The sequence below is a fragment of the Apaloderma vittatum genome, unplaced genomic scaffold, assembly GCF_000703405.1.
Source record: "Apaloderma vittatum isolate BGI_N311 unplaced genomic scaffold, ASM70340v1 scaffold13225, whole genome shotgun sequence".
NCBI lineage: Eukaryota > Metazoa > Chordata > Aves > Trogoniformes > Trogonidae > Apaloderma > Apaloderma vittatum.
Genome location: NW_009717757.1, coordinates 8989 through 20510, shown reverse-complemented (window position 1 = coordinate 20510; position 11522 = coordinate 8989). Strand labels below are relative to the sequence as shown.

General features: G+C 41.6%; 1 protein-coding gene across 1 annotated transcript in view; it reads right to left on the bottom strand.

Moving 5' to 3' along the window:
- Nucleotides 1-888, bottom strand: part of JADE3 (jade family PHD finger 3) — a 45762-nt gene extending 44874 nt beyond the window's left edge. The window contains exon 1 of the mRNA XM_009870027.1: nt 883-888. Coding sequence (XP_009868329.1) covers nt 883-888 — 6 coding nt within the window. The remainder of the gene's footprint in view (nt 1-882) is intronic.
- Nucleotides 889-11522: the final 10634 nt, after the last annotated feature.

The window sequence follows — 11522 nt, the reverse complement described above, 5'->3', positions numbered from 1 at the left end:
TAATGCTTTCTTCCCCTAAGTGTCCACTAACGATCACTATCGGAGACAGTAATTGTCCCAGTTCAGTAAGGGAGCTCATCTGAAACCAGACTTGCTCATAGCAATTCACCTCTGTGCAATAAATTTTCTTTTCCTAACTTATCAGTTCCCTACCTGACCTCTGTGCACTAGAGATCAGATGGGTGCTCTATAGGGCCACAGTAAATACTGAAATGAGTATGTGCATCAGAGAAGATTCTGATTATAATGAGCACAACAACCAGAGACTCTGACAGTTGACATACTGTTGCCCTGAAGAGTTTGTTAACTGATGTTCACTGTAGAGAGCTACATTGGTCAAAATGATTAAAAAAAGATTAGATCCTTCTGAGTGCATTAAAGTTGCTGTTTTTTATTTTAAAACCCCACAAATTAAATAAAGATGCTATGCAAAGACAGCCACCGTGCACCTTAAGGCACTACCAGTCAGGATTTTCTGTTGGAGAACCCAAAGAATGAAAGGAGAAACAAAAGGCATCCTGGAAGAAACCAAAAGGCGTGCACGCACACAGAAACTACTGCTGCACCTCAGAAACCTGTGCAAAGGAAAGTGCAGTCTCTGCCCTTCCTTACTGCCTCTGGAAGAATAGGTGTGCCTTCTATATGATAAACACTTTAGTCTTAAAATCACCATTAAACATTGTTAGATTCAACAGGGAAGCTTCCTTGAGTTTTATGTAGCTATCAAGGAACTGTTTTACAAAAATAGCTGCTTTGAAAACTGTTACCCTGTCTCTTTTTTCTTGTAATTTTTAATATCTGCCACAAAGAAGTAGACACACATGTATTTATATCTATTCCCAAATTCTCTAAGTTGTGTCTAAATCTAACATGAATATCTACCGACATAGTCGCAAACAAGTGCTTTATTCCATTTCTAGGTATTGCAGCAAAGCTTGCACAAAGCTAAGAGAACACTAAAGAGTATGTGCAATAAGGACTTAAAAGCTAGATCTACCTTAAGCTAAGGAAAAAAACAAACACAAACAAAAAACCAACCACACAGAAAAACAAAGCCCCACCACAAAACTAAACAGGCTGTGAGAATTTCTCATGATCCAAAACCTTTTAAAGTATCCAAAATCAGAATATATAACAGCTTGGTTAGCACTTTTACAAAGCAGGAATAACTTGAATTATAGCTTCCCTGAAGCTCACCAGAAAGATATTCTTGTAAGTGATGTGTTAATAAGGGAACAGATACTTAATACAGAAAAATACACAGAAGTTTACACCTATCTCATTTTTTTTCCTCCAAGGCTTCTGCAGAGATTCCTTTAACAATGAGATTCTCAATTCCATGTCTGAAGTTTAAGAATCCATAACACTTCTATTTTATTCCATTTTTCCAAATCTGCATGGTGTTCTCATGTGAATTCTTACAGGTTTATTATTTCAAACATTTCCAAGATACACATCTAAAGTTATTCTGTCTCTCTCCTCACTCACAGAGAAATATCCCAAAACCTGCAGCCAGCATTGTGTTGAACTCTGTATTCTGCATACTTGCATTCTAGAAGCCAAACTCTTCAAAACATACTCAAACCACCTTAAAAAAAAAAAAAAGGTAACTCTGCTTAAACTTTTGTCTGTATAGGCCAAACATTATAGCAATCCATCTCGTCCAAGGTATTAATTTTATTAGTCAAATCTGAGGTTGTGCTTTCCAAAAGCACTTTGCACAGTAGCCCTGCTAACAGAGGATCAGGTGGGAATAGAGACTGATGTTGCTTTTGCGTAGAAAAGAATTCCTAAAGTCCTGACCCCTCAAAGACAAAATGATAGTGCAAGAGCAGTTGAGGCTAAAGCTTTATTTGCAGAAAACCAGTGGGTTATGCACAATAACCACTGTCCTCAGATGTTCAGAGCCCAGCTGGAGTCCATAGATCTAGTCTCTAAATTCCGTGTCTGACATCAAAAACTGACACAAAAAACACCAAAACACTTTATCCCCCCCCCTTTTTATTTTAATTTAAACAGTCAAATCCGAACCTAGCTTTGAACTAGAAGTTTTGAAATCAAGATGACTCCATCCCTTCTCTTTGCCACTCCTTACAATCTCTGGTAGCCAGCCAAATGGCTCAGCTTAGCTTCACTTTCCACATCAGTCCAAAAAGTTGAATAAATAATAAAACTTGCATCAGGAGAGGGCTTTATAATCACACTAGAGACATGCAGCAGAAACCAGCCACCTCGGTTCACTGGACAGCTTGAACGAGGCTTCATAATGAGGTACAGGTGTTGGCACTAATTAGGAATACCCAAGCTCACTGCTGACATCAGCCCCTCAAAGCAATGACTGCACTTTAATCCTTTAAAGCCACATAAAAGGAAAGCAGAGAGCTGCCTGACAAAAAAAAATAAAAATAAACCCTCTGAAAACGCCTCTGCAGAGGATTGAAATATTTTTGCTTACTTAATGGAAAAAATAAATAGAAGTGTCACAAAACTGCAGGAAGTTTACTGTGAAGTATCTGAGTACATGAAAGATTCTAAACCTTGTGCAAAGCCAGGGTTTTTAATTTTAGGAAGGGTATCACTGCATACAGTATGTATTCATCAAAACTACCAAAATTTACACTCAGAAAAGCAGCACATAGTAAAAAAAGGAGTAAAAGCAGCACATGTAAATACTGCAGAAAGACAAAATTATTTTGTCTATGCCTACCAGCCTTCCAAGCACTATGAGACACATTAAGATAGATTTTAACTGAAATTATTACAAGGAGTTCTGCAGGCTGGAACTTCATCGGTAACAGCTTCTTTTACAACTTCCTCTCCTTTAAGAGACTTTATATTCCTTTAAAATCCACAAAGCTTTCATTTAAAAGGCGATATCTGAATGTTGAAGGTATACAGGTTCAATTTACACATTGTAAACACCAACACACACACACACATTATTTTTTTCTTTTAAAAACATCAGTTCCTCCTTCACTTACATGCCAGGTCATGAGGTAGATGTTTTCGCTTCAGCTGATGACATCACAAGCTCCTAAAAAAATGAAAGGAGTGCTATTTAGGTAGTAGGAGTGACATCAGGCATTTCATGCTTGAGCTACAATTTAATTGTTGGCAAGTAAGTGAAGGGTATGTAATAGTTTTATTGGAATTTTCCCAAGCAAATGATACATTTATAATATAAAGTCTTATATTCCATAACTCTCACTTAATATATGGAAAAATTAAATTCATGAGCTGTACATACACATACTGTAATATAAACACACAAAAGTACTACAATTAAAAGCAGACTCGTAAGAAAATCTCTAAGTTGATTTTTCCATCCTCTTAACATAAATAGGAACCAACTCTACCAAGATCAACAAAGGGAAACTTAATTAGTATTTTCTCTATCTTGTTTTGTGAATATATAAAAAAAAAAAGTTCTGGTAGTAGTTGCACACTTATTCAGCTGACTTCACCAAATATTCTGATGCTTTCTTCTTTCCAGAGGACTTTCTATGAACCAAGCATGCTTATAAATTCACAAGAGGGCAAATAAAAAAATAAGTATAGCGAGGAAGCTCCATGTGTCTCCTGCCTTAATTCCTCAAGATATTCCTTCAGACCTCTCCTTGACAACCTCGGATAGTTCAGCTTCCCTGGCAGGGATTCTTCTTACTCGCCCTTTTAAATCCAGTCCCAAGCCTCGAGCAACACTAAGTATGGGAACAGAAGGAATTTTTTCCCCTCCACACACTGTTCACATTCCCCTTCTGCAGGATCACGTACATGTATGTTTTGCGTCCTATTGTAAGGGCCATGGCAAAAACATTACTAACGTTGTTACACCCAAGGGATGAGCTGTGGTGCTCCTCAGAGATGTCAGCAGTTAGACCAGGGGGTCTGTCCTGGCAGGCAGCCCACCCCACGCCTCAGCGTCAAAAGCTCACAAAACCAGGACCCGCTACGAGCTGGGGAACAAAGTATTAGAGAGCAGAAATTCAAGTAAAACCCAAGGAACCGATAACTGCACGCCCTGCCAGCAGGAAAAGAATACAAAAGGGGGAGGAGGGGGGAATGGCAATGTCTTTCTAACTGAAATAAGGCAGTTTCTGGCCAAAGTGTCAGCACTGTGCTGCAACATTTCTGCTTCTCCACCCATCTGCAGTACGAGAAGAGGATATAACCACCCATCCACTGAGGAGTGGCACAGACCCTATTACTTAAGAACTATTGTTGCTCAACTTCGGCTGTGGCATCAAAGGAAAACATTTCCTTACAATCGAGGGGCAGGGAAGGGGAACACAATATATTATAGCTCCTGTACATTGACCTTAGAAAACTTGAAAGTTTCGGCTATGTTAATTTTTCTCTGATTTAAGGTTTTGTCTTTGGGGTTTTGTGTTTCAGTGGCTTTTTGGCAGGGGGAATTTTTTTTTTCTTTCTTCCTTTTTTTTGTAGTCATCCTAGTTTCCTCTTCCAATCTCGACAGTCCCTGGCTATACCCTCACATCAAGCAATTAATTCGGAGCGGTGCAAGAAGATCTGTGGATCAAAGGAGTACCAGCGCCACGGCTGCCGAATCGCGCTACACGGGTCGAGTTTTTAACTCCAGATAAGCAGCTACGCTCTGCCACTGCCGCCACACACCGATCCACGGGGGCTGTGAGCAGGGGCCAAAGGTGTGCTTGGCACTGGCAGGGACAGGAGCCTCTGGTCCTCACCCAGAGGGACCCAGCTCCACACAGCAGGGACAGGGCACGCCGAATTGACATGTAGAGACTAGGGAGAATCACTTTAAAATCCCACTGCAGCTCTGCTGCAAAACCCCGGTAATAACGCTGCCTCTAGCCCCCAGGTAAGAAATGCCAAGAGCCCCATCCACGAAACAAGCTGAAGGAGGGAGGGCGAGGGAAGAGACAAATTAAAGGACGAATAAATGCCTGGATCAATTTTTCAAACATGACTTCGAACAAATTTTTCTTACAAGATGTCTCATCATGGAATAATCCTTTAGTAGCCCAACTGAACCCTTTTAATGTAAGTTTTCTGTAGAAAAGCAAGCAAAGCCCTGGTCGTGGCAGCTCAAATGGCATCATTAAAATGCAACACAGCCTACAACTTTTAAGTGTGAATAAAACCACAGCTTTTGCCTCCCAGTTGAACCACAAAACTAATATATTTTGAACTCTTCATTAAAAACACATTTGTTTGCTCAGTTAAATGCCAAGATGAACTCTGAAATACCAAAAGGTTCAGCCAAAACAAAAGAATCTTTTCTTTCTCTAACCCTTACATGATACAGTCATAATCTTCAGACCCAACTTTACCTATTTCACAACCATGTACAAATATACAAAACAGCATGAAAGCCACAGATGACCCCACAAAATACCACTTCCCTCTTTTTTTCTTTTTTGGAAAGCCGCTCTTAACATTGATTCAGAAGCATTAAACTATAATTCACCTCAAATTAAAGAGCAAGAGGCTCTTCACTAGTAGGTAAAAACCCAAAAGAGTGCTCCCCATCCTGGAAGGGTGCCTACATCCCAACCTCCCCACCAACACCACGTTCAGGAGTGGGGTAATGAAGGCACAGGGAGACGCTCACCCTCTTCTGTGCACACACTGTGCCAACAGACTCCACATTTCTACTCCCTGGGTGCATCTGAAAAAGCAACAGGGCAGCAACAGAAACCATGGCAGGGAGAAACAGAAAAACAATAATAAATAATTTTTAAAAAATCATTTACAGGAACTAAAGGAAAATGTAGACACAGAAAACACAACTTAGAAATGCAGAGTAGCTTTTCATAAATACTGCCTGGAAACTAAGCGTCACCAAGGGAAAAAGCATCAGGAAGATTTATTTCTTTAAATACAACTTTTAACAACAGAAAGCCATTTGGAACAAAGGCCTATTTTTGCAGTTATCACTACTGTTATACTATCATTCCCTCTGTAATTTACTACCATACTTAACAACGGCCAAGCTTCCAAAACAATAACTGCACTGGTTGAAAACGACGCTTCATCCTTCTCTCTGTAACCATCCCATATGCGGCACTGCCATTTAAAAAAAAAAAAAAAAAGAAAAAGAGACGGCTCCACATAAAATGATCTGCCAAGGTCCCAGAAAGGGGCACCAGGACAAGAGCTCAGACTGCACAACAGAGGCTCTGCAGCCTCTCCAGATGAGCCTCTTCCACTCTGCGTGACCCTCGCTGCCAGAAAGCGTGTCCCAGAGCCTCACCCTCTAACCCTCCACACAGCTCAAGCCCTTCACCAGTTCTCTCTCTCTGCACTGGACACTGATCATCTCTTTCTTCTTTACACAGATAACTTCACGCTTGAATGCTATGCTTAACTCTTTTGTTAGTACATCCTAGTCTTTCCTCCAGACTTAATAAACCCCAGTTCTTTCACCCTCTGCTCACAGGCCATGTTTTCTCCATTTCCGACCCTTCCAGTTGCTGTTCTCCAGCACTCGTCCTTGGGCTGGAGCACAGAATGCCATGAGGTTGCGATGTCAAGCCTGGGAGAAGTCTTCCAGCTGAATCCTTCCCTACATGGAAAACGCTCCTTTCTCATTACAGAAAAACATCCTTTACTGTCATATGAGAGGCAGGGAGTAACTCCATGTACGTACTTCGGTGCGTTTGCTTTCGCAAAAGCACAACTCTGCGGCCTCATGTCGTTGCCGTGAGTGGTCACAGCTCCCAGGCCCGTGGCTCCCAGCCCGCGGCGCAGCCCCGTCCAACCCCTCCTTCCAGGCTCCTTCACCAATCTGTCAAAATAACTATAAATTCAAAGCATCTTCTCCAACAGATGTGGAGCTCCATCCAGTTTCATGCAGGTATTTAACGAGCAGAGTCCTCATTCCTTCATGCACATCACTAACGACAAATATTAATTAACACTGGACCTAGGACAGACTACTTAAATCTCAGCAAATTCACCTGTCTTGTTTGAAACTCATTAGTAACTATCCTCTCTGTTTTCTAAGCTGCTGCAAACATTCCTGCGAGCATTTCCCCATATGCACATTTCCTTAGCTTGCTTCTAATAACATGCATTGTCTTGCATCATCTACTGTGCAATTCCCACCTCACAAATGACTTTCAAGATCAAATTGGAAAGCTGGTCTTGTGATGCTTCACATCTCCTTCACAATAAATAATCCCATGAATCTAACTACTGCTTATGTGGCAAGAGTATTAGAAAATCAGTTTATAATTTCTGGGTTTTTTTATGTAGTGTTTCAGATATCTAATGTAAGTGGTCAGCTCCCCCTGGACTACCAGTAACATCACACAAACTTCTTACAAAAGGCAGATCAAGATTTTAATACTACAAAGACAGTGTAAGAAATAAAGCTGGCAGTTTTCAAGATTATAAATAAATCATAGTAGCAAGCAGAAAGGTAATTCTACTCTCTCCCTTACAGTTCTGGAAAAATCGTAACAGGAACAAGTATCCAAGTACCAAAACAGTACCCATCGTATTTACCTGAAGAGATACTTCCAGGAAATACTTACCCTATGGGAACTAGAAGTAGAAAAGAAAAAGTCACTAAGCTTTAAGAAAAGCCTTCTAAAATCCTTACTAGTAACTAACGGGCTTGGATTTTTTTCTCATAATAAACTGTGATCTGATGCTTCTTCACAAACTTATAACAGTGCTAACCACAGAAAGAATTCAGCAGCTTCTCAATTTTTACCCATCTTCCACATTGGTTTAGCCAAAAGAGTAATTGAACATAAACTCACAATCTCATTGTAAAAATTTAAAGACAGTCCATTTCACCTTAAGGTAGGTCAGAGACGTGGAAAACATCTAGCAAAGCGTTCACTTCCTTCCACCGTCAGAAAAATATGTCATTACATCTTTACGCAGCAACAAGTCTATCCTTAATAATAGCCGGTGACTTAGTAATTCCCAGCAACCAATTAAAATTTGCTGGGAGAACAATTTCCCACAGCGGCTTACCCCATTTTCAGACAAACAATGCGGCAGGATGTCTAGAAGGATAGGTTTCACAAGGCGACTAACAAGTAACGTCAAGTCATTTTATGAAACACTCTCAGGTCCCAGGCCTCTTGGCGCTCAAGTGGTGACCCAATGCAGCAGTTATTTAGCACAGGCACAGCAGCAGCCATCCTGCAAAACACTCAAAGCTTCGTCATTGCTTGAAATTACTTGCAACACAAAGTAATTAACATATACACACACAAAAAAGTAAGCCAGGGGCTGAAACAACTGCCCTTACAGGGAAAAGCTACGTACACATGGGATTTAACTTAAGCACCTAACCTAAAGTGCACACAAAGTTTGTTTATTATGCTTCGCATACTTGAAGACTATTAATACTAGTGAAAAAAAGGCATGGATCTGTAAGAGATCAGATGCAATGGGACAAATCTAAGAAAAAAAAGTTTAGGCTTAGCATTAAGGAAACGTCCTGACAGTAAGAACTGCTGGTCCGTGTCCCCAGGGAAAGGATCAGAGGCTGCAGCTCTTGACGTTTAAACAAAGATTGGACAAGAGTCCTGGTAGCTCCGCTTGCCAAGTCAATGTGGTTCAGCTCAGCATTTCTCAAACCAGCCTTAGGGCAAGGCAACAATAAACGGGACCCAAGCATAAGAGGCGGAATACACAAAGTGCATTTTTTCGGCCTGTCTGCACAGGGGACTGCACCTACCCACAGGTGACTGTTGCTGTGGAGCTAAGAGCACCACACGTCTGGTACTCCACGGCACATGGGCAGAGCCCTGCGTGCTGGGGAGAGCAAAGCAACCCCAAGTAGCTATTCTGCCCTTACATCTCTCCTCCCTACATCAGAGACTAAGGGGTACATATATAGAGAGAGAGACACAAATATATATACACACACACACACTTACAGACACCAAAGGTGCCACAGCGTACAGCGGCACGCAAGGATCGTTACTGCACACCAGCTCAGGTACATGCTCCTCTTTTTCAGGACAAAATGTTAAGGAGATATATTACTTCAGCCTGGTGCAGGATGCATCTCTCTCCGAAGAGAGGGCATTCCCCAGGGCAAGTCTTATTGCAATGCAGAGGAGCGTAGCAGAAAAAGACCACAAATGTGCGTGGCAGAAGCCTGCAGTAGAAGAGCTAAACTGGAATAAAAGCATTAGGAACTGGCAGGGTGCTTCCTGAAGCCGTGAAGACTGGAATGGGGTATAGGCAGAATTAACAAATATATTTTGGTGCTACCTTTTACCAGTAGCTGGAGAATGGGGCTGCGAGCCACAGACCAGAAAACCAGTCTGTCTGATGATCTGAAGCCAAAAAAATAAATCCAATTCTTGAAGAAACGGAACACTTCATATCTTGCCGTTAGCCACAGCCCCATGTTGGCCTGCTGAATTTTAACTGTTAACCCACATCATTCAACTTGTACATCCTGTCCTGAGCAGATGTGCTTGTGTTTGCTTCCTAAAGCTGACTGATGGCAGTACTATTTTGTGCTATGTTCTGAAGGGAGGTTCAAGTGAACAGTTCGGAAGTAATAATCTAGATGACCTAGACGCATCTTTTCCCATAATTTCCATTATTTAATGCAACTATATTTGTGCACAGTTATGGATATCTTTAGTGAAGCTCTTAAAATAAAAAAAAAAAACTATTCACCAAGTGTGAGAACTTTTAAAGTACAGCAGATGTTATGTTTCTGATGGCACAGCCATGCCATTCTCATACACTCTGCAGCAGGTCCCATGACCCCACCACACACACAAGAGAGTCACAAATGCTAAAAGCAGCATCGCTGTTTCTTGCTGGATCCTTCACACACTGACAATATAAAAAGATCAAGGGCCAGATTCAGACTTTGCACTGAAGTAATACCGAACTGTACACTTCAGTGCCTTGAAGTTAGATCTCTGGCTCCAGAAAAACAAGAAACAACGAACCCCAAAAGGCTTTAACTCCCCATGCAGCAAATGAAAAGGTCTTTACAGTGGGAGTCAAAGTGCCCAGCACGTTCAGGACAGCCAGCTCGCACACCGAAAAGCGAACAAAGCCAGAAATCTATCTTCTCACAGATTCAGCTGCTGATTTGCAGCCCTGTAAATGGCTACCTTCGGGAATCAGATCCATGCTCAGACCTTTCTTCCTTCTCTCCTCAACTCACACACTCTTCTCCAGGCATCCAATTCAGCATGGCCTAAGGCCTCAGCAGTTGCCACACCTGCAAAGGCTGTCCCCCATCCCGCACCGCACCTTCCCAGCCCTTCCCTCTGGGCCACCAAGATTCAGCCCCAATCCCACCTCCCTCCCAACCTCACCTACCAGATCCCAGCCCCTTTCCCTCGCAGAACTCCACTGCTGCCTACCTGGAGCAAACAAATACCCACAATCGTCCCGACTCCTCTGCCAGAAGAGTTGTCTTGTGCGAACTTTTCCTACCTATATCGCACCGTTTGGCTTCGACCACCAACTTGCAGGATGGCCACAAATTGCCAGGTAGTGTCAGGAGGAGCTCATGCCTCAAACCACCATCAGACCAGCTTTTACAAAACCAATGAGCTTGCTGAGCCTCTGTTCCTACTATGGTCAATGCAAGCAGGAAAAAAAAAAAAATCACAACCAAACCAACCCAATCACAACTGACTGACATTAGTTAGTTTAAAGAAAAGATTAAGAATACTCTTCTGTCTGCATTACAAGCAGAAAGCTCTCTCAGAGCTGGATGACAGTAGCCAAAAAAAGGCTGTGTCTTCTTTTCTGGATACATTAAGTTGTAATGTTCACGAGTATGCAACACAGACATTTATCCAGATTACAGAACGTGCACTTTCGAGTTTCTTCAACTGCTCCAGCTACAAGGAATTTGTGTACTTAAAGTAGTGAATATTCCTGGCCTTGAAGGTGTTATCAGTGGCCACAGAAAAATCACCCTCATAAACAACTCACCTCATATCAAACCACTTAGTATTTAACCAAATGATAAGTTACTTCCCAGAAGGAAAAAAAAAAGGGACAAGAGAAAAGTAACAGAGAAAAGTAACTTCAATTGCTCATCACTGATTTAAAGAACTTCTAACACCATCAAACTTGGGACATCGGTATTTGTGAGATTTCATAAGGAAAGGCCCTCTGTTCTTTCTTGGCCAGACATCTGATCATCATACTAGCACTCACACTGTCACCTTCCCCTGCAAAGATACTCCATAAATAAATAAAGCACCCAGGCTTTGCACTTAGACCGCAAAACACAAGGCTTGGAGCACAATCAAATGGCAATTAATGAAGCAGCAGACACAAAAACACAGTAAACAAGATTTCATCAACTTCACCATTTGTGGCTGTAAATTCCATAGCAGAAACCAAAAATTACTTCTTCCCTGAAGATGATCTTAAACAGTTGGAAAGGGCTGGGCTTTTCTTACTGTTAGGAAAAAGAAACCTGTGTCAGCTAACTAATCCTTTTCCAAAGCCTTTCCCACTCAGTCAGACAAAACACATGACAAGCTCTGAGAAACAAGCAGGAAAATTTTGGCCTCAGT